This window comes from Spermophilus citellus, assembly GCF_964194105.1.
Source record: "Spermophilus citellus genome assembly, chromosome: 9".
Taxonomy (NCBI): domain Eukaryota; kingdom Metazoa; phylum Chordata; class Mammalia; order Rodentia; family Sciuridae; genus Spermophilus; species Spermophilus citellus.
In genome coordinates this window covers 27,650,876-27,675,494 of record NC_138191.1, presented here as the reverse complement: position 1 = coordinate 27,675,494, position 24,619 = coordinate 27,650,876, and the positions used below count along the sequence as shown (strand labels likewise).

The 24,619-nt window shown below is 35.2% G+C and overlaps 2 protein-coding genes across 6 annotated transcripts in view; one reads left to right on the top strand and one right to left on the bottom strand.

The window, feature by feature from the left end:
• LOC308656948 (uncharacterized protein) overlaps positions 1 to 24,619 on the bottom strand; it is a gene marked incomplete at its 5' end in the record, with an annotated part of 125,072 nt that overhangs the window by 83,042 nt on the left and 17,411 nt on the right. The window lies entirely within an intron of this gene.
• Positions 379 to 24,619, top strand: part of LOC308656942 (flavin-containing monooxygenase 5-like) — a 34,991-nt gene continuing 10,750 nt past the window's right edge. The window contains exons 1-7 of one of the 2 annotated variants that reach the window (XM_081308321.1): positions 379 to 399; positions 622 to 799; positions 10,459 to 10,647; positions 12,523 to 12,685; positions 14,155 to 14,297; positions 17,974 to 18,173; positions 22,262 to 22,614. In XM_081308321.1, coding sequence (XP_081164447.1) covers positions 665 to 799; positions 10,459 to 10,647; positions 12,523 to 12,685; positions 14,155 to 14,297; positions 17,974 to 18,173; positions 22,262 to 22,614 — 1,183 coding nt within the window. In that variant the 5' untranslated portion in view covers positions 379 to 399; positions 622 to 664. Of the gene's footprint in view, positions 400 to 450; positions 800 to 10,458; positions 10,648 to 12,522; positions 12,686 to 14,154; positions 14,298 to 17,973; positions 18,174 to 22,261; positions 22,615 to 24,619 lie in introns of those variants that run through there. The other variant, XR_014023803.1, reaches the window with a different exon arrangement.

Genomic DNA, 24,619 nt, shown 5'->3' with positions numbered 1-24,619 from the left:
AGTTTCACTTCAGTAGTAGGAGTTTATTACTTTAAGGGAAAAGCAGGAAGTTAAAAGTAGTTGCAGCCGACAGGAAAGCAAAGGAGATTAGAAGACTATTCTGTCTCCAGAGGGAGTAAAAGGGCACTGCCAACAACAGCAGCTGAAAAATACAGAAGTTGTAGATGATTTTTTTTCCTGCCCAAAGCAGATTCAAACCATGTTTTCTTCCAATTAAGAGAGAGCGAATTGGTGCCCGTGAGTGGGTGGAAGTGTTGTCTGAAAGGAGGTGGGGCCAAACAGCACCAGCCCATGGGCTATTGCTGCTGTTTGTACTTTCCTAGTTTATATTTCTTTCGTAACAGCAGAATGAGTAAGTTCCAGATCACAGCTGAAGGATCAGGTGCTTCTGGAAAGAGAGTAAGATGACACTGAGGAGCTTCTCAGCTCTGGTTCTTGTAGACACAGGGCTGCCCCATCCTGTGCAGGAGATTCCTTCTAAAGAGGGCAACCAAATCTGGCTTCCCCCAAATCACTTCTTGTTACAGCATTTTTATTTTTATTTTTTTAGTGTCATGGCAGCTGTCTTTCTTAAGAACTGGTGACAGATTCGTGGCTTTCTGTCTCTTGTTCTTTCTTTAGGATAAGTGACATTGCCCAAGCAAGGTGGAGATCTGTGAAGACCATGACCAAGAAAAGAATCTGTGTGATTGGGGCTGGAGCCTGTGGGCTCTGTTCTATCAAGTGTTGCCTGGATGAAGACTTGGAACCTGTTTGCTTTGAAAGGACTGATGACATTGGAGGGCTCTGGAGGTATCAGGTAAGTCTCCTTGTCCCTTAATATTTGAGTACCTCCCTGCAACTGGGTGCATGCAATATTTTATCTCATGTCAGGTGATATGAGAGCTCAATAGTGACCAACCTGATTCTGCCTGTTGACTTAACATCCTCCCAACCGACCTTTTATGAAGGTTTCTCTTCCCTCTGTTGGCTGCAAAATTCATCACACATGACTCTGTTTCCTATTCTAATGTCTATGAAATCCACAGAGAACATTTTTATTTCATTAGTTTTGCTGTTTTTCAGAAGAGGGAAACAGTCTGGTGAGGAGGGGAGAATGAGTAACAAAACCACACACATTAGAAAGCACATAAGGATTAGAAAATGGAAGGTTGTTCCTTCTGATATGTCTAAAGGTAAATGAGCTAGAATTACCTGGTAACAACTCCTTCTAGGAACCCCCCCCCCTTCAATCATTAACCTTATTTTTCCTATTAAAAAACCCAGGTATTTCTGACAATTCTAGTCCTTGAATAAAATATAAAATCTGATAGTATTGTTTGCTTCTTGCATTGAGAAGTTCAAAGTCCTTTGTTTTCCAGAAGAGGGCAAAGTGCAGAGGACACCTGCAACTGGATTTTTCTTGTTCTTGCTTATATACAGCTTTAAAGTTAAATTGTTTTATTTTTTTTATTATTTTTTATTTTTTTTTATTGGTTGTTCAAAACATTACATAGTTCTTGATATATCATATTTCACACTTTGATTCAAGTGGGTTATGAACTCCCATTTTTACCCCGTATACAGATTGCAGAGTCACATCAGTTACACTTCCACTGATTTACATATTGACATACTCATGTCTTTTGTATTCTGCTGCCTTTCCTATCCTCTACTATCCCCCCTCCCCTCCCCTCCCCTCCCCTCTTCTCTCTCTACCCCCTCTACTGTAATTCATTTCTCCCCCTTGTATTATTTTTCCCTTTCCCCTCACTTCCTCTTGTATGTAATTTTGTATAACCCTAAGGGTCTCCTTCCATTTCCAAGCAATTTCCCTTCTCTCTCCCTGTCCCTCCCACCTCTCATCCCTGTTTAATGCTAAGTGAAGCTAGCCAATCCCTAAAAAACAAATGTCAAATGTCTTCTTTGATATAAGGAGAATAACTAAGAACAGAGTAGGGAAGAAGAGCATGAGAAGATGACTAACATTAAAATTGTTTTAATATGCATCTAACTCTGCAACTTGTTAGTAACCACTTAAAATATTACTGTTTAAATGATATGCTTGTTAAGTGCCAAAATATCAATCACCTTCATTGATCTCTAATTCGTATTGCTTTTAAACTCATTTTCTGAACCAGTGAATTCTGTCCATCTACAACTACCAAAAAAAAAAAAAAAGTTAAAAAAAAGTGGCCTCATGATATTTCTTTGTTGAACATAATTATTATATCTTGGCTCCATTTTGGGAACTAATTATATTTAACAATACTCTTATTCAGGTCCAAAATGGACCCTCTTAGCAAATCCCTACACCTTTATCAGAATCAGTCAGACATGGGCTGAAAAACCTGTTAATTCATTTTAAGTAACAGAAAATTCTACTCTTGGAATCCTGTCACACCCTAGTGTAGAGGTTAAGAGCACTGTTTTAGATTCAAAGACTGTCTCATTTACAGGTAGTATGGCCTTGGGCAAATCATCAAACCTCTCTGTGCCCACTGTTTTTTAATCTTTAATCTTTAAGAAGGGATAACAGAAATACCCACTTTCTACAGTTATACTGGGGAATAAGTGAATAAATAATTGAGCCAATCACTTATAAAAGTGCCAGCTCTGCACAGTGCTACATGTCAGTTATTATTCAGGCCTAGAGTGGGACCCCTGACATTTTGAGTCTCCATAGGCATCCTAGCCAGGTTTGGCAATTATTGAACAAGAATGAAATCAGTTGAGGCAGGGATGATGTTGGCAGGGTAGCCATTATCCTGTCTGACAATCATATTTCTGGTTTTTATCTATAAAGTGATTTAAAGTTATTACCTGCTAAAAGTACAGCATGAGGATTTTTAAAAAATTATCCTCTGGGCAAAATTTCAACACCTTACGAACTACTTCCTTGAAAAGAATAAACTGTTTCATCGTAATGCTCTAACTTCTTTTAACACAGACATACCTATATGGTTCACCATTATATTCTAGACCAAGAATGATGCCTGGCACATATTAGCTTCCCAATATATTTATGTTTAATGTATAGATTCCTGAGAAGGAAACTGTCCTGAGTGGCTGCTAAGAATCTTTATGGAGCTGAGACCCTCCTTCTCACATTTTCCACAGTTACAAAGCTATGGAGACTAGGGTATTATAAACATCCTTTAATGTTGGACTGAACATATTTTACATGCTGTTGGTGGTTACCTTGAGAATTTTTTCTGAGACATGCCTCTCTATCACTCCCTTGCTTGTTTTTTGGAGTCTAGTTGTCTCTCCACACCCCCCCCCACATACACCAAAAAAAAAAAAAACTTTTTTTATAATTTGTTAGCGGTTTCATATGTGGAACTGGCTTAAGCACTTTGGAATTCCACCTCCACTGCCAGATGTCCAGTAAGAACACTGGGAATTCAGGGCTTTCATTTTCTCCTTTCTTTGACAGGTTTCTGGGATTCAGTATATTTTAATTTTCTTTTCAGTACCATTTGTACTTACCTATCATGATTCCTCTTTCTTTTTTCTATCTGCCAAACAAGTATTTTCTCAGATACCACCATTTGTATTTTCTTCTCTCTTTTCCTTTTTTGTTCCACCTGCCAAACTAATATTGCCTCTTCCTTGTATAGCTGAATACTTTCTAATAATAATCATATAAGTTCCCAAGACATTAATTTCAATCAATTCTTGATCTCTTCATTAACATTAAATAAGATTTATGGTGGAAAGTAGGTGCTAATGTGATATATATCAGTTTATTTTATGTTAACTTATAAATACAATAGCTTTAAAAAGTAATAAATTTGGGCTGGGACTGTGTATCAGTGGTAGAGTGCTTGCCTGGCACATGTGAAGCACTAGGTTCAATCCTCAGTACCACATAAAAATAAAATAAAGGTATTGTTTCCACCTACCACTAAAAAATACATATCAAAACAAAAAGTAATAAATTTCTTAGAAAATGCTGAGGATTTAATAAGTGCTCAATGCTATATAATAATCTTTGCTATTTTTTGGTCAAACTGCATTATTAAAAATAATTAAAGCATGCTAGACTGCGTTTCAAAATTCAATGCACACATGAATTACAGGAGATTCTGATGAATTAAGTTAGGGTATACCAAGATTCTAATGGATTAGAATTTCTAACAAGCCCTAAGTAATATTTATGCTGCTGATCAGATAACTACATCATATAGTACATTTATAAAGTATAGACAAATAGATACCATGTGGACGCAATATAATGTAAAATGTTGCTGTTTAATCTGTTAATTTAAAATAGAAAATTAATTAATAAATACCCTTAAATGAAATATTTTTTAAAAAAACTATAAATTTCATAACTCCTCCTTTCTCAAAAAAAAAAGAATAAGACAATAAATGGATTAAAAAACACTTAAAAAGGAACAGCTATCAGCTTTCCCTGCACACTAAAGAATTAAGCACTGGGGTAACATTAACAAAAAATGATGTCAGCCCATTCATTAGATTCTGATTGTGTTGCTCTGGAGTCCCAATAAAGCTCTCTGCTAGGTATTTCTAATACACAATTGATGTGAAGGAGCAAGGCTTTACAGCTTCTACCCCAGCTTGCCCAGATCATAAATGAGGATGACATTGCATCCTTAAAATAAGATCAGTAATAGTTTATGACATAGACATTTCTGGACCTGAAACTCTCTCTAGAGGATGCAGAGATACAGAGAAATAGCTTCCTCCCACTGCCCTCAGGCATTTTGCGGTTTAGCTAAGAAATATGCAGAAAGGATTGTTGAAGTTGATGGAGTAAACTAGTGCTGTGAACTCTCCAGGGCCAGCATACTACCTCTTATTGGCAATCCTCACACTTGTCTACACATTACACAGGGAGCACTTAAAAGAATTTCTAGGAGTAAAACCCTGGTTCTGGTACTTTTTGAAAAGTTCTCTATCTGATTTCAATATACAGATAACAGAACTGAGAACTACAGTTCGAACAGTGCTCTTGTCCATGGGATTTGTAGACTATGACAAGGAAACAGAAGTCATCATTCCTCCCACCGAAAGGGAGTCATTTTTCTCCTTGTTTTGTCCTTCTACTCCTTTAATCCATTCATTTCCAACTTACTCCATTATATACCCTCTTTCCCCACGCTTTAAAAAAATTCTTTAATAGACTTTATTTTGAGAGCAGTTTTAAGTTTATACAAATTGAGCTTCTACCTTTATAGGTGTACAGTTTTCCTCATTATCATCATCCTCCTATAGTGTGCTACATTTATTACAATCAATGACAGATTATCCATCATTCACAGCTCATGGTTTACATGAGGTTCACTATTGGTTTTGCACATTCTATGGGTTTGAGTAAATGTATAAAAACATATATTTAGATTATGTTTCAATTGAGATTTTTCTGCTGTTTATTCATGGTTACTGAGGTTATAGATTTTTTAAAGTAATACTGAAAATGGAAAGTACCATTCTCATTATATCATATCAAAGATACATTTTGTTAGTAAGCCTTATCATTATTTTGTTAATGATGGTATGTTCCTTAAAGTGGAGTTTGTCAGATTTTTCCAGAGTAAACTTTATCCCTTTTATCTCTCTTGCTTTGCTATACTATATTCTTTGAAGATTACTATGCACAGCCTACACTTAAGGACAAAGTTGGCTATTTTTAGCCTTCTGTCTTCCCACACAAACATTAGAATCAGTTTGTTGATGTCTAAAATGTACTTGCACTGCATCTATATATCACGTTAGGAAGAAATGACATCATAGTTTGGTGTCTACAAATTCATTCTCATAATTGCATAACTAATTCATTCCTAAGCATACATTAATCATTCACTATATATATCAGGTACTGTGTTGATGACAGAAATATAAAGAATAATAAGACATATATACTATTCTCAGGTCCCTTAAAATCATGGAAACAAATGCAAAATAATATAGTATGTTTACATTACTTTTGTAGCAATATGAATTGAAAGGTTTGGGGACTTGGAGGATCAATGGAAATACAGGAAAGTCTTCATCAGAAAAGTAACATTTGATATGACTCAAATGATAGGATTTTTTCAAGAAGTAGTGATATGCACAAAAGTTTAAAGTTGTGAGAAAGAGCCTACTAGAATATTTCAGCTAATAATTTAATGATTTAGAAATATGGGATTTGTTAAGGGGAACAATGAATGATAACTAAAAGTTATATTGGGCTAGATTGTGAAATGTACTAAATTTTAAAATAAATATGTTGGTTTCCAGAAGGAATTAGAAGCCAATAAGCAGTGGAGTAACAGGATGTTCTTTGTATTTAGCAGAATACCTGTGGAATAGTGTCAAAGATAAATTGTACATCATATTGAGATACTGTAACATAACTAAACCACTCATGGATTTGGGGGATATTTTAAGTTATTATTAACTAATACAAACTTAATTAAATAATAATTAATTTAAATAATATAAAAGTGGTATCTTTTTGAATTTGATTTTTATATTATTCCACAATTTTCCTTAGAAAATTTCAGAAATGACACAAATATGTCTCATTCACATTGTTTTGAATGAAATTTTTATCTATTTCATAATTTGTTATGTATTATGTGAAAATTGCTTTTTCTATAGATACCTTTTGCAATTCAATTGGACATAGATTTATTAAACATTTATTAAGGGCTATTTATAATTCTAGATACTCTAGAAAAAAAATGACTACAATTTAAAGGAATTATAATCCAATAGGGGAGATAAAGTCTACTAGACATTATAAAGGCTTTTGAGTTCTAAGCAAGAAATAGGAACTTTATAGGAAATGTGAACAGCTAAAATGTTAATTAGGGGAGAGATATAGTCACAACCACACTTTAGAATGTATACTTTGTTGAAATAGGTAAGATTGATAAGACTTGAAAGGAGACTCATGAAAAAAGAAGTCAAAAAGACATGATTATGGGACAGACAAATGAGTATGATCAATTTCAAATTCCTAGACTAAATAATTCTTTAATAAGAATTGGGAGGAAAATAAACCTGAATGTGGACAAATACAATGCTCTGTTTTGTGGACATTTAATATTTCATAATACCCACTCTCCTCTTATTTATTCATTGCTGTAATAAAAAAGAAGAGTGTCTGAATTGGTGAAGGTGATTTTCTATAATCATATTGCATTATTTTATTGGATCACCACATCAACCCATGAAATAATTAATTGGAAATTTTTGAGGAAGCAAAGAGTTTGTTGTAGGAAGACACTGAATTAAGGATTAATGTCATCTAAAGCAGTGCTCCTTTGTTTTTATGTGCATCTGAATCAATTGAGGATTTTGATAATATGTCAGTTCTAATTCAGTAAATCTAGAGCAGGGCCTAAAATGATGCATTTCTAACAATCTCCCTAGTGATCAATCCCCTTTGTGCTGGTCCACAGATGGTAGTTTGCATAGCAAGGATCTAGAGCAGTGGATCACAAATTTCAGTTATTTTTTTCTTAAGCATTTAATTTGCTTCTTTTAATTTTATGAATAATGCTGACACTAACATCCTTCAACAAAAATCTTTGTTTACAAGTCTGAATATTTCTTTAAAAGGCTATGTAAATTTCAAGGATTTTTCTATACATTGCAAAATTGCTCAAAAAATATTGTATTCACTTATACTCTCCCTAGTATGTTTTGATTGACCCAATTTTTACTCATTTATATAACTATTACTTACCAATAGTAAAAATGGAGTAAATAACAACTTATACTAAAAAGAGACTTAGTACATTTTCTTGAGAGCAATATCTCAATATAAATGAAAATTCTTGAGACTTATCCTTTCAACTGGTAAGTTCTCACTTGAAATCTCATGTGATTGCCATCTGATGACAGCTAAGACTGGATTTACACGTTTAGAACTTCAGATGGGATAGCTAGAAATTCTAGTTGAATATTTCTCTACCCTAGATATTTTCTTCAACATGCCTAGGTTGGGCTTCCTAACAGTATTGTTGTTTTAGTGTAGTTGGACTTTGTTATAGTTTAGATCTAGAATATCCTCAAAAAGCTCATGTGTTTGAGCTCATCCCATATATTGATTCTTGATTATAATTCTTGCATCACAGGAGACTTATTAAGGAAGTTAGGGCCTAATCCCACATGATGAAGATTAGGGCCTACTTTTTCTTCGATTAGACACAAGGTCTCTGGTTGTATTCCTAAGTCCTTGATCGATTTTGAGTTGAGTTTTGTGTATGGTGAGAGATAGGGGTTTAAGTTCATTTTGTTGCATCTGGATTTCCAGTTTTCCCAGCACCATTTGTTGAAGAGGCTATCTTTTCTCCAATGTATGTTCTTGGCACCTTTATCTAATATAAGATAATTGTAGTTTTGTGGGTTAGTCTCTGTGTCCTCTATTCTATACCATTGGTCTACTAGTCTGGTTTGGTGCCAAAACCATGCGGTTTTTGTTACTATTGCTCTATAGTATAGTTTAAGGTCTGGTACAGTGATGCCACCTGCTTCACTCTTCCTGCTAAAAATTGCTTTAGCTATTCTAGGCCTCTTATTTTTCCAGATGAATTTCATGATTGCTTTTTCTATTTCTCTGAGGAATGTCATTGGGATTTTTGATCAGAATTGCATTAAATCTGTATAGTGCTTTTGGAATTAGGGTCATTTTGATAATATTAATTCTGCTTATACAATAATCTATGAGGTGAATAGAGAGTCTACATCTTGGGAGAAAATCTTTACCCCTCACACATCAGATAGAGTACTAATCTCTAGGGTATATAAAGAACTCAAAAAGCTAAACACCAAAAACAAACAAACAAAACAAAACAAAAAACCCACAAATAACCCAATCAATAAATGTACAATCAATCAACAAATCTATGAAAAAATGTTCATCATCACTAGCAATTAGAGAAATGCAAATCAAAACCACAATAAGATTTCATCTCACTCCAGTCAGAATGACAGCTATTATGAAGACAAACAACAATAAGTGTTGGCGAGGATGTGGGGAAAAGGTACACTCATACACTGATGGTGGGACTACAAATTGGTGCAGCCAATATGGAAAACAGTATGGAGATTTCTTGGAAAATTGGGAATGGAACCATCACTTGACCCAGCTGTCTCTCTCCTCGGTCTATACTCAAAGGACTTTAAAACAGCATACTGCAGGGACACAGCCACATCAATGTTTATAGCAGCACAATTCACAATAGCTAAACTGTGGAAACAACCTAGATGCCCTTCAATAGATGAACGGATAAAAAAAAATGTGGCATATATACACAATGGAATATTATTCAGCAATAAAAGAGAATAAAATCATGGCTTTTTCAGGTAAATGGATGAAGTTAGAGAAGATAATGCTAAGTGAAGTTAGCCAATCCCCCAAAACCAAATGTCAAAAGTTTTTTTTATATATATATAAGGAGGCTGATTCATAGTTGAATAGGGTGGGAGCATGGGAAGAATCATGAACTCTATATAGGGCAGAGGGGTTGGAGGGGAAGGGAGGAGGAATGGGGTTATTAATGATTTTGGAATGTGACGATCATTATTATCCAAAGTACAGGTATGAAGACACGAATTGGTGTGAATATACTATTCACACCAATTGTATACAACCAGAGATATAAAAAATTATACTCTATATGTTTAATAAGAATTGTAATACATTCCGCTGTCTCATATATATACACACACACACACACACACACACACACACACACATACACACACACACACACACACACACACACACACACTCATGTGTTCAAGTCTTGTTATCCAATGCAGCATTGTCTAAAGGTGGGTCTTTTGGAAAGTGATTGGTTCATGAGGGCTCTGACCTCATCAATGGATTAATTCATTGGCGCCTGAATGGACTACTAGGCAGTGGTGGATAGTGTATGCAGGTTGAACATGGTTGGCAGAAGCAGATCATGGGGACAGGAGAATTGCCCTTTGGGACTATATCTTGTCCTGGGCCTCTTCCCTTACCCCTGATTTCTGGCTGCCATAGCTGAGAAGCTTTCCTCTGCCATGCCCTTCCATCATGATGTTCTGCCTAAAGCCAAAAGCAATGGAGCCAAAACCTCTGAATCCATGGGCCATAATAATTCTTTCTCCTTGTCAGGTATTTGGATCACAAATGAAAACTAACTTCTTATATGGCTGCTGGCTTCCACTACAGTGAGTCTTCTAAGAGACTCAGATGGAAGCTGCAAGGCTACTTATGAGTTAGTGTTGAAATTCATTCAGTGCCATTTCAACTGTTGGTCAAAAACAAATCATAAACATAACTGAGATTCAAGGAGAAGGAACTACACAGGGGCACAAGTACTGGGAGATGAGTGGAGGTCATGTATGTGTGTAATTTGTTTGAATTGACATTTATTTCAGGAAATTTTTTCAACTGTTGATTGGGTATTTGTAAATCATGAAATTAATTCTCAAGTTGCCATAAATGCTTCTTATTTACTGCAGGAAAATCCTGAAGAAGGAAGAGCCAGTATTTACAAATCAGTGATCATCAATACTTCTAAGGAGATGATGTGCTTCAGTGACTACCCCATCCCGGATCATTATCCTAACTTCATGCACAATTCCCAGATCCTAGAATATTTCAGGATGTATGCCAAAGACTTCAACCTTTTAAAGTATATCCAGTTCAAGGTAGGAAGTTTTGTGGGTGTCTTGTGTTTGAAGTTATTCATCAGTAAATGAATAATGTGGCTTCATTAACCAGTATGTAAATGTAAATATTAGAGCGATATACTCAAGTACAAAAACTTAACTCTTTGTTTATTCTCTCTAAAATACCCATGGAAAGCTCTCTCTTATATATTTTGGCTGCAGATACAGAAAGATACCTGCCCGAGTATTTTCATTGCCTTCATTTCACATTCCCTGCTTATAATCAAGGAGATGAAAGGAATAAATAAGTATGGGAACTTTAAATCCTTCTGTTCCCCAAACTTGTCCACTATTTCTTAATTCTTTTATACTTTCTGAAGCACTTTTGAATATATTTTTTATATGATCATCACAAAGTACTTAGTGACTGGGAAGTTATTGAAAAAGCAAAGAAGTTGAATCAGGTGTAGAGTGTAGAACATTGTATTGGGAAACCATGAATTCTGGCCCATGTTCGTACCACTAATTAGTGACCTAAGACAAGTAAGTTTCTCAACATGAATTTTACCCTAATTTTATTTTCTGTAAAAGAAGATGATTGTACTGTATAACTTTTAGTTCCTTCCTTTTCTAAAGTCTGCCATGATTTTCCCATAATTTATAATCATTGCCATATTAAATCACCTGGCATAAAGTCCAAACCTTCCACCTTTTTATGTTTAGCAACAATAATAAAGTGGCAACATCTGGTGACAATTTCCAAAGTTATTTATAGCCCAGTGGTGCATCTCTTCACTTGTTTAAGAGACACTTTTTGAGCAAGCTTGTTACTGTACTAAGCAGTGATGATGCAAAGACAAAAAAAACCATAAGTAACTTAACAGTCTAAGTTAAGGACACAGGAAAATGAAGAAAATTATTATTATACATATAAGTAATAAACCAAGTGAAATGCTATAGAGATCTATACATTTGCAGCTCAGAAGAGGGATGTTTAACTCATCAGGGTAGAGGAATCAAGTTCCAGGAAAGATTTTTGGAGAAAATAATGTCTAAGCTGAGGCTTCAGCAGGAAGGAGTCCTCCAAATGAAGAAGGAATAAAAGGGTGATCCAAGTAGAAGAACCAGCTTGTGTAAAAACACATGACAGGAAATATAAATAGTACAGGATGGTTAAAGCATAGACAGTGTCTCTATTAGTCAACAAAGACATTATAGCCAAGACCCTAGAAGCACATTGGAATACATTCTTGATGTTTCCTTTGGCTGGACAGAGTAACCCATATTTATTGTTTATTTTTATTTTTGAAAAGCTAAAACTTATGCCACTGACTACCCTATGTCACAACCTATTTCTTTATAGTTACTTGTAAAATGGGCATATGTAGAAGGAAAACAGAAATTCTTTTATAAAAAATAAGAGCCACTGACATATGTTCCTGCTCTAACAGGAAAGGTAGCCTCATAGTCACATGTTTAAGCCTAGCCAAAGAGAACAGGACTTGGGAATAAGAAGACATCAGAGAGTTTAAGGATGTCTGGGGTTAGTGGAGAAATAGGTGTTTAGTGCAGAGTGCCACAGAAGTACAGGAGAAATCCAAGCTTTATTCAGGTGCTACAATGCCTTAAGGTAGAGACTTACTGTCCTAGCAATTTCTACTTTTCTAGAAGCAGAGGAGAATACACTGGTCTGTCAACTCTGTTTTACTTTGTCTGCCTTATAGTTTTCTCACTCAGACCACAGCCCCAAACAAAACTGTTCTTTATGGAGGATGAAAATCAAATATTCTTGCAAGGACCCTAATGATGTGATGGTGCCTGTTGTATCAGCCCTTTGTGTAACATTTTGCAGGAAGGGTCATCTCAGGGAAGATACCCACTGTACAGGCTCTGTGTATGTCATTTTTCTTTCAGACTACTGTGTGCAGTGTGAAGAAGCGGCCTGATTTCTCTACTTCAGGACAATGGGAGGTGGTCACTGAGTGTGAAGGAAAAAAGGAGGCTAATGTCTTTGATGGAGTCATGGTTTGCACTGGCCATCACACTAATGCTCACTTACCTCTGGAAAGTTTTTCAGGTTAGTGACCTTCCAGGAAGGAGATTGACATTTGAGCCATGCCTATGACCCTGAGAAATAGAAGGGTTATGGTCTGAGTGATTTTTACCTTGGGGTAAAATAAGAGCCTAATTATGCATGTTCCCTTGAAGATGGAATAACTTGTATTATTGCTATTTGGGAACTAGAGTTGGTGATTTTAGAGTTTAGAGGTCTGTAAACAATCATGCCACCAATTAATCAATTGTACTTTCAGTCAAGGCTGGAGAACATATAGAATGGCGCTCCCATAAGATTATAAGGGGACTGAAAATTTTCTATTGCTGAATAGTATCATAACCATTATAACATCACGGTGATACTGATGTACAAAACCTTCTGTCAGTTGTATACAATTATAGCCCATACAATTACGTATGTGGTACCTAATACTTAATAAGAAACAACTATGTTACTGGTTTATGTATTTACTGTGCTATATATTTGTTTTAGTGTGTACTCCTTCTACTTATAGAAAAGTTTACTGTAAAACTGACCGCCATGTTACACCAGCAATATCTTCACATTTCTCATGATTATTGTGGATCTTGATTGCATCAAGAGGCCATATTGAGTGGCTGGCCCATACAATATAGGCTTATGTAGGTACTTCTGTGATTTTTCACAATGATGAAACCAACTTACAGTAAAATTTTAAGAATGTATGTATATCTGTCAAGTGGCACATGATTGTATTTAGCTTTACAATAACTTTGGTTTTCCTTTTTATTTTTTAATTAATTAATTTAGTTTAATTAGGTATACATGACAGCAGAATGCATTTTGATTCATTGTATAGCACAACTTTTGCAGCCCAACTCTTTATTTCTCTGGTTGCACATGATGTAGTGTCACACCATATGTGCTGTCATACATGTACCTAGGTTACTGATGTCCATCTCATTCCACCATCTTTCCTACCCCCAACTTTGGCTTTCCTCAGGATCAAAAAGGAAGACTGTGGAACACTTACTTAGTATTGGTTCAGATATAAAATTTTTCAGTAATTGAGGAAATGAACAAATGTTGAATTTCTAAGGCTTAAATGAAAGCTTGAATAGTTTCAATTTTGGTCCTAAACTTTTTTTTAAAAAATGCACTGTATGTATATCCTAGAGTATACAAAAACATATATACTCTAATTAAAACAGGAGTATATAATTAAGGGAATGAAAGACAAAAAGAGAATGGCAGTTTTCTGAGGCAGTTTGGATTTATGAGTCTACAAATCCAAAATACAAACTACTTATGATAAAGGGATAACAAGTTACTATTCCAAGGCTCTGGAAGAAAAAAAAATAAGCAAAAGTATTTAGAAAGACAAGAGTAGCTGAATAAAGGGAGAACATGTGGAGAATATGTTCTTCAACTTTAAATTCTACAAAAGAATTTTACAAATGATATCCATTATATAAACTATCATCCAATAATTATTTTCTGTTCTCTTGCAGGAATTGAGAAGTTCAGAGGACAATATTTCCACAGTAGAGACTATAAAAACCCAGAGGCATTTGCTGGGAAAAGAGTCATTATAATTGGCATCGGGAATTCTGGAGGGGATCTGGCTGTAGAGATTAGCCACACAGCCAAGCAGGTTTGAATCAGTGACTTACTTTGCTTCATTCTATCTTCAGTCTCACCAGGGAGACAGACCCAACAGAGTATAGATGGCTGCACATTGCCCATTAGTGCCACTGGCAAATATAGGGCTTGGTTTCATTGCTTCAGTTAGCATTACGGTAGATGCCATAATGGTTAGAGTTCCATTACTCAGCTAGCTTCACACTAAGGAATAACTTCACTGCTTCAGGTTGCACTCATGATCCCAGTTATCCTCTCCTGGCTTTGATGAAGACCAAATATCTGCTGGAAGAGGTTGGGAGAATGCAACATTGACAGTGTGAATTGTCCATTGGCCAGAAGAAATGCCATGTTCTCATATACACATGTGGAAAGCACACTGTGGTTATTGAAAACTTTTCATTAAAAGTTTATGGGTGAATTTCCTTTTTGCCCCCCAAATGGGAAAAAAAAGAAGCAACCTAATCTTTCCAAAAACAATGTAGATATCGGCATATGTGAACAGATTGTGTCAGCCTTTGCATGCAGTTAGGTAGCACAGAATGGCAGTCACTTCAAAGCAACTTCTATCTCCTTGGTTTTTTGTTTTGTTTGTTTTGGTTTCTGTATCATAGATTTTGAGCTTTGAAGAAAGTGTCTTCACTATAAACTTCTAGGAAAAGGCATGCTATTATTATATTTTTTGTCTTCATTGAATCATAACTTTATTAGTAATAGGTGAATGCTTGGTTGTTCTTCAGTAACTTTAATTATGCTATACTTCTCTATAAATATGCTTCAAATTATTTTTTAAAACAGAAGTTTAATGACATAATTTTGTTAAATGACCCTTACCTAGCAACTTGATTCCAATAATTTCTCAGTACTATTTTCATCTATCAATATATAAATGATCTCATATGTTATTCTGTGAACTAACTCCACAAACATTTATTAGGAAGTAATTATATAAACAAGAAAGAGTAAAAAACACATGTGGTAGAATGATGTACAATGTAGGTAGTGGGGATCCATGCAAAAGTCTTCTTTCATATCAAGTGGTCATTTCTAAGGAAGCTGGACCTAACCTGCACTATGGAATTAAAATTTCCCAGGAACAAAATATCCAGAGTGTGGAGATAAGGTAGCCATATTTGTGAGAAAGCCCTGGGAAAACACATAGCAAACACATCTGCATAGCAGGGGCAACATCCTCACAGCACTAATGCAAACTGAAGAAATTTAATTGCTGAGTTTTACATATTAAAATGTATTTATATTTAAGAGAAGTTGTTTGCAAAGTCAAAATTTTTAAATGGGTCTATAAATTTCAGTGCATAACAAAATTTTGGTATAACCCTGTGGTATAATGATTTGTGAAAGCATCCCTTTCTCATCAGGTTAATTTCATACACAATTATACTGATTTAACAGTTTTCCTTATAAACCAGATTTATAAATATATTGTTTGCTTAAAACAAAGTATTGATGGAAAAGTTGACATAAGTATGACAGCCATTAAGCATTTATTCAGTGTTTACTGTATGCCACACTTGTTTTATAAAAATTATCACAGCAGTCTTGTGATGTATGTGTTGTTGTAACTATTTTATAAATAGGGAGCCCTTTAATAAGGCTATAAGCATTAAACTAAATCATTTGAATCCCAAGACCATGCAGGCTCTTTCAACTGTGAAATGTAAAAGCACTTAAATCTGATAGTGCTTAAAATTACTCTCTGTGAGGATATATGTATGAAGTAAAGAATTATCCCTTTGTATACAGGCATCTTTTTACTGAGAGCTTAGACAAAGACTATGAAACAATATACTAATCTACAGTAACACTCTAAAAACTTCTTCCAGGGGGTAAAGTTGAAAGTGTAAAGTTGAAAATGTCCTGATACTACTGCCAGGTAATTGAATATCAACCTTAATCCATTCTGAACATGTATTTTTAGCCAGAAAAGAACAAAGAATTACTGAAAAATTTCCTGTAGTTCTATTAGCAATCTTTATTTTTTTCCCCATTCAATAATCAATAGAACATTTCTTAATAGGATTTAGAGTCAGTCAGATATGGGTTGAAAATTCAGTTTGTCTCTTAATAGCTATATGATCTCTGGCAAATTTTTCATCTTCTTGATGTCCCTCACCCATAAAATGAGGATAACAGTGGCTCCTCAAGGGATTGTTGTGTTACCATTGTAAAACCCGTTAGTCAGTGTCTCATGCCTGTAATTTCAGCTACTCAGGAAGCTAAGGCAGGAGTTTTGTAAATCTGAGGCCAACGTGAACAACTTAGAGAGACACTATATCAAAGTAAAATAATAATTTTTTTAAAGAGGGCTAAGGATGTAGCTCAGTGGTAGTGCCTTTGCTGAGCATACATTTGGCCCTGAGTTTGATCCCCAGCACCTCAAAAAAGAAAAAAGAATACAAAGAACTTAGTATCCAGAGTTACAGGTCACAAGTCTCATTAAATGAAAGTAACAATGATGTGCTGAGGAGACTAAGAGATGTGCAGGCTAACCCTCCCACTGTGAAGAAAACACAATTGGACACAATTGGAGAGACAAATTAAGAGCACAGAAAGTTTCACATCATATACATGACATAAATGGTAAATAATAGTTCTTAATAATGCAAACAATGTCAATGAAAAAAAGACTGGAGATTTTGGGTTAAATGATATCCAGTTGTTTTCAGTTTTATCATTACATGATTTTTTTTTTTTTTTTTTTTTTTGGTACTCGGGATTGAACCCAGGGGCACTTAGCCACTGAGCCACATCCTCAGCACCCCTTTTTTTAAAAAAAATATTTTTTTAAAGATGGACACAATATCTTTTTACTTTATTTATTTTTATGTGGTGCTGAGAATCTAATCCAGTGACTCACATGTGCGAGGCAAGTGTTCTACTGCTGAGCTGTAACCCCAGCACCCTCAGGACCTTTTTATATTTTATTTAGAGATAAAGTCTCACTGAGTTGCTTAGGACCTTGCTAAGTTGCTGAGGCTGGCTTTGAATTCATGATCCTCCTGCCTCAGCCTCCAGAGCCACTGGGATTAAAGGTGTATGCTCTGCTGCACCCGGTCTATTGCATGACTTATTTTTTTAGTTGTCAATAGACCTTTATTTTATGTATTTGTATGTGGTGCAGAGAATTAAACCCAGTGCCTCACACATGCTAGGCAAGTGCTCTACCACTGAGCCACAACCCCAGCCCCTATTCCATGATTTTTATTTATTTATTTATTTATTTATTTATTTTTATTTTATTTATTTTTATTAGCTCATGACAATACAATGATCTTGACATATCATACATTTGAATCAAATGGGGTATGATTTTTAATGAGTCCTATAGGTGCTAGTGAAGTTCAGAGAAGGGAAAGAGAATTATCAGCCTGAAAGGTCAGTGGTATTCTCATGGGGGATGCAGACTTGATCTGGACCTTAAAAATGAACGGGCTGAAGAGAATTCAAAAGAGGAGGACTTTTCAGGCACATTGGCTTTAAACAGAAATGTAGTGGTAAATCACAACAAGACATATTCTTTGACAGTGTTTTGGAAGGAAAATTTTTAAAAGATTGTACAGAACTAAAATGCCACACTAGTAAGTATGAACTTAATCTTGAAGAAAGTGACAGTGCTTTCAGATAGTGAGACAGAATGACAAAAGTGAACAATATTTCCCATGCCTTAGGTATTCCTCAGCACCAGGAGAGGGGCTTGGATCCTGAATCGTGTAGGGGACCATGGATATCCTTTTGACGTGGTACACTCTTCTCGACTTAAATATCTTATATCAAAGATATGCGGTCAAGCATTAACAAGTACATTTTTGGAAAAACGTATGAATCAAAGATTTGATCATGAAATGTTTGGCCTGAAGCCTAAACACAGGTATGTTCTCAGGATGGGAATGGGGTTGGTAACAGCCAAGGCATAAGAATAAGGACTGTTCACAGAGGCTAATAAAGCTACCTCTACCCATACATTAAGAAACATTAAAAAAATGGTTTTTACCTATCAACCACAGAAGATCAAGATCTGCTGGTCTCACTCTCATTGACATTAGCCATTTTCTTATTCTGCCAGGTATCAGTTCTTTTTATATGATGCCCAACAATAACAAAAATGTAATAGAGGGCAATGCCTCATTTAGTCATTCAACAAATACGGGGTACCTGTTGTGAGCAAGGCATTATATCGGGCATGAAAATGCAGAGAGAAAAGACATAATAATAAAAATAACACCCTGCCCTTTTTTAAAAAAAATTTTGAGACAGGATCTCGCTAAGTTGCAAATGGGACCTCTCCAAGTTCTAAGGCTGGCCTCAGACTTTTTTTTTTTTAATATTTTTTAGTTGTCAATGGACCTCTATTTATTTATTTATATGTGATGCTGAGAATCAAACCCAGTACCTTGCACATACTAGGCAAGTGCTCTACCACTGAGCCACCACCCTAGCTCCCATACATTGCCTTTTTTTGAAGACTTTTTAAATAGAAGCACAGTGATGAGCATACATATTATCTCATTTAATCCTCACAAATGGCCCTATGGGTCAGTGCCAGTTTTTTGTCTATTTTACAGATATAAAATATTGAAACTTAGAGAAACTAAGTAATTTGCCCAAAGGCAACATGAGTAACAAGTGGAAGACTTCAGAAATGGATCTTACCTTAAATATACAAATGAAAAGACAGACAACAGAATATGACAAAGAAATGAATAGAATGCAATGAGAGTCTAAAGAATGAGTTCTTATATAGCCAAAGGTACATTATGAAAGAATTTCTATATACTGACTTTCAATGACTTTTTTCTGTCCAACTTTTTATTTTTGAAAATGTTCAGATCTACAGAAAAGTAGCACAATAATAAATACATTGAACATCCTTATATTTTACCTAGATTCACCTATCATAACAGTTTGCTATATTTGCTTTTTCTCTCTTCCCTCATGAAAGATAGATCCAAACAATATGTAGTATACATACATATTTAAGTACACATTTTTTTCTGAAAGTAAGTAAAAATCATTAAGACATACCCCCCAAAAAGGGCATTCCTCTATATACCATAATACAATTATCACATTTCAGAAATTTAACATTGATAAAATACATTTTCTAAAATGTTGGCATATTCAGAGTTCCACAAATGTCCCAATAATAGTCTTTTCTTTTTTTTCTTTTGGTACTGGGGATTGAATCCCGAGAGTCACTTTACCACTGAGTTATATCCCCAGTCCTATTTATTTTTTATTCTGAGATAGGGTCTCACTAAGTTGCTTGGGGCCTTGCTAAATTGCTGAGGCTGGCCAAATTTAAAATCCTCCTGACTCAGCCTCCCAAGTTGCTGGGATTATAGGCATGCATCACTGCAATCAACCCAATAATCTTCTTTATAAAGAAGCTTTTCTTTTTCTCTTCTAAATCCAGAATCCTAAAAAATGTTAATCACACCATTTCACTTAGTTGTCATGTCTTTTTTAATTTGAAATAATAAGTCTCTATCCTTCCTTTTTTTATATACTAGGTATTGAAACTAGGAGTACTTTACTACTGAGCTACATCTGCAATTCTTTTAAATTTTTTTTGAGACAGGTCTCAGTAAGTTGCTAAAGCTGTCTTCCAACTTGTAATCCTCCTGCCTCAGCCTCCAGAGTCACTGGGCTTATAGGCATTCACCACCATGCTTGGCCATTCATTTTTTTTAATATGGACTTGTATTCTCTTCCTCCTCCTTCTCCTCCTCTTCTTCCTCCTCTCCTCTCCCTAAATCTTCTTCCTCCTACTCTTCTTTCTTTTCCTTCTCCTTCTTCTTTCCAAGGCATGGTTTTTGTAGAACATCTCTAAATTTTGAGTTGCATTGTATCTTAGCATATATACTACATAAGTGATATTGTCTTCTTAGTGAATCCCATCAGGACCCACATGATGTCAGTTTATTCCATATTAATGATGCTAAATTTGATTGTGTTTAAAAAAGTGGCATCTTCCATGTTTCTCCAGTATAAAGATATTTTTCCCCTTGAGATTAATTAGTGGGATGATACTGGGACACTGTGTTCCCTAATAATTTTTCATTCAATTATTTAAGCATGAATATCTTTTGTAGTTGCAAAACAAATTGAGGTTTTATTGAATAATAAAAGATAGGCAAATAGGGTCAGCATGTAGCATTCTAATTGTAATAGCTTAGAATAGCAAAAGGCACATTATACCCTGAGACTTGTACACAGTCTGGTATTCCTAGACTTATATGGCAAAGCTAAAAGAGTAGTTGAATACATCTCTAGGTCTATCAGGCATGAAACCTTTTGTATTCTCTGCTAAATAAAAAGTATGAGGGGCTGGGGATTTAGCTCAGTGCTTGTCTAGAACACACAAGGCTCTGAGTTTGGTCCTTAGACCTGAGACAGGGAAACAAAAAAAAAAAGTTTGGAATGAAGACAGCAAAACCATTCAAGTGAGTGACATATTAATAATAAGTCTATAATCTATTTTAGAATGACCAAGCATGTGTCACTGCACCTGACTGAATAATATTCTTTATAGATTTTTTTTTCTTTTCTAAATCAAAGGATCCTAAAATCTTGTTTATTTGCCTTGCTTATTCTAAGGCAAATGGTATAGAGGGGAGATGAGAAGGGAGCCTTAAAGACAACTGTAATTGTTCAGGTGAGACAGTAAACAAAACTATTCTAGGAATTCTTCTTTTTTAAGAGAGAAAGAACATAGGCTTGGTGAGTAGATGTGAGTCAGTTTTGTGGCTTAGGCAACTATGTGGATGGTGGTACTGCTAGTGAAAAAGAATAGGTTTAGAGAGAAAGATGAAATCGTGAGGTTGGAATGCAGAACAGAATCTTCCTAAAGGTTAGAATCAAAGCAAATTTAATTCAACAAATCAGGTAAAGTTGTAAAACGTATAATATTCCTGAGGCTAGGCCAGGAAGATGATAGGATGAGGGTTCTCAGAGCCTGACTTAAGTTCAGGAATTAAGACTGTTTTAAAACTGAATCAAGGGGCTGGGACTGTGGCTCAGTGGTAGAGCACTCGCCTAGCATATGTGGGGCACTGGGTTTGAGCCTCAGCACCCCATAAAGATAAATAAATAAAGGTACTGAACATCTACAACTAAAAAATAAAGATTCTTAAAAAAAAACTGAATCAAGACTTTTTTTCTAAAGACCCAAGATACTGGAAACCTGATTTATTTATTTTGATACCCTTATTCCATGCTGTCTCTAGAAAACACTACTTAACATGTCCAAAGTATTCCAAGAGAGTTTATAGAAAACTATTTTGATAGAAATTCTAAAATCCTAGGCTGTATAACATCAGTCAAGTCATTTAATTTCTCTAGACCTCAGTTTCTTCATTCATACAACCTGGATAATGACATCTATCCTACCCACTTCATAGAGTTTGTGTGACTGTCAAATAAGTTAATACGTGGAAATGTAATTTAAACTCTAAATTGCTGTACATATGTAATTTATTACACAGTTTGGAAAATGAACGTCTAAGTCTACCTCTTGGGCCTTTGGAATTAGAAACGAAACAATATTAACAGCCAAGTTCTGTCAGACTAATTGATATATGAACAGAAACTATTGGCCTATGGCCTTAAGATACCACAGAGCATTATTATAACTTGAGAAACCACATATGCACTCCTCAAATAAGACTCTTGTTCCTTCACTTTGGGGAAGGAAGGTATTGCCTTCCCCTTTCAGTGACTTCCAGGGTTCAGCCTTTTCAGTCTTGTGTCCTGAAAAGCTGATATAAAGTAAAACTGGTGTAAAGTGGGACTTTTCCAAATTTCACAGGTAAACTGAGGGGAAACCATTGATGTATTGTTTAACCACCTCCACCAAAGCAAAAATTTACTTACATGATTTATTTCTCTCTTTCCCTTTCTTTCCATCTCTCGGTCACTCTCATTTCTCATTCTCTTCATCTTTATTGTCACACATAGAGCTCTGAGCCAGCATCCAACAGTAAATGATGATCTGCCTAACCGTATAATTTCTGGCTTGGTGAAGGTGAAAGGAAATGTGAAGGAATTCACAGAAACAGCTGCCATATTTGAGGATGGCTCCAGAGAGGATGACATTGATGTTGTTATCTTTGCAACAGGCTATAGCTTTGCCTTTCCTTTTCTTGAAGATTCTATCAAGGTGGTCAAAAATAAGATATCCCTATATAAAAAAGTCTTCCCCCCCAACCTAGAAAAGCCAACTCTTGCAATCATAGGCTTGATTCAACCCTTAGGAGCCATTATGCCGATTGCAGAGCTCCAAGGACGCTGGGCTACTCAAGTATTTAAAGGTAAGTGACAATAAAATTCTCTCCTTAATTACTTGGTGATGTTTAATTATGTTTTTGTGCTTGCTTTTAAAAAGCAGTATGTTTGATCAAAATCTTGAGGGCTGCATAATATCTAGCACAAAGTTAGTATTGGAAAACTTATTTTTAAGTGAATCTAACGTAGTAATTTATAACCATAGACATATCTTAGAATCACCTGGGATATTTTCCCAGCTTACGCATGCTTTGATCTCACCCCTGGTGATACTTATTCAGTAAATGTGGGTGGGGCAGACACAAGATTTTTGACAAAATTGTTCCCCAATTAATTCCAATGTGTACTTCAGATTAGAATCCACTCATCTAAATTTTAGACAATTGGTATATATTTGTGAAGTAAAAGAATTTCATCTTTCATTATGGAGAATGTCAAATATAGAAATGGTGTGACTTACTTTCATACAATAAGTTAACGCTTGGTAGGAGATTAATCTAGAACGTAGAATATTCAACTTTCAAATCCTTACATCCTACCCCCGTTTATGTCCCCGCTTTCAGTTTTGGCCAGAAGTACAAAAAAAAAAAAAAAAAAAAACACTTTGAGCTTTGGGATAGTAGGCTCAATATGAGTCAGCAGATGATAAGGGTTCCAAAAGGCTTCTTTAAATCTAGCATCATCCCAGAACATCATAATTGTTCTCTAAACTGGTCAGATTACCAACTAAAGACATTGTAAAAGTGAAACTGGAATTCACTGAATGAGGAGAAAGATAAGAATGGTTTAAGGAATGTGAAAACATATCATTTGAAATACAAATAAAGTTACTGGAGAAGTTTAGGCTAAAGAAGTTAATATCTGAGAGTTCTCTTCAAATATTTGAAGGGATACTCATTGGATAAGATTTAGACTTATTTAGTGAGCAAAGAGTCAAACTAGAATCAAGGAATGAAATTTTGAGGGTTGCATAATATCAGCTTTACGTTAAAAAAGACATTTTTTTCTTTTCTTCTTTTTTGTCCATATAAAGTTTTTTTAATTTGTTTTTTTTTTAGATATACATGTCAATAGGCTGTATCTTGACATATTATATATTAATGGAGTGCAACCCATTCCAATTTGGATCCCATTCTTGTGGTTGAACATGCTATGGAATTACACTAGTCATGTATTTATATATAAGCATAGGAAAGTTACATCTATTTAATTCTACTATCTTTCTTATACTCAGTCCTTCATTTCCCTTTGTCTAATCCAGTAAACTTCTATACTTTCCTCCCTATACCACCTTGTTATGGGTTAGCATCCACATATCAGAGAGTACTTCAGCCTTAGGTTTCTTGGGACAGGTTTATTTCATTTAGCATGAAATTCTCCAGTTCCATTCACTTAATGCCAAATGCCATAATTTGATTCATCTTTATGACTAATATTCCATTGTGTATATATGCCACACTTTCTTTGTTAATTCATCTGTTGATGGCACATAGTTTGGTTCCATAGCTTTGCTATTATGAATTGAACTGCTATAAATATTGATGTGGCTGCGTCACTGTAGTGTGCTGATTTTAAGTCCTTTGGTTATAAGCCTAGGAGTGGGATGACTAAGTCAAGTGGTGGTTCCATTCCAAGTTTTCTGAGGAATCTCCATAACTGCTTTTCAGATTGGTTAGCACCAGTTTGCAGTTTCACCAGCAATGTGGATATACATTTCTCCCCACATTCTTACTGACTTTTATTGTTACTTGTATTCTTGATAACTGCCATTCTGACTGAAGTGAGATGAACTCTCAAGTGTAGTTTTAAGTGGCATTTCTCTAATTGCTAGAGATGCTGAACATTTTTCCATATATTTTTGACCATTTGCATTTCTTCTTCTGTGAGTTGCCTGTTCAGTTTCTTTGCCCATTGATTGGGTTATTTGGGGTTTTGTGTGTGTGTGTGTGTGTGTGTGTGTGTGTGTGTTAAGTTTTTTGAGTTCTTTGTATATCCTGGAGATTAATGCTCCCTCTGAGGTGCAGATGGTAA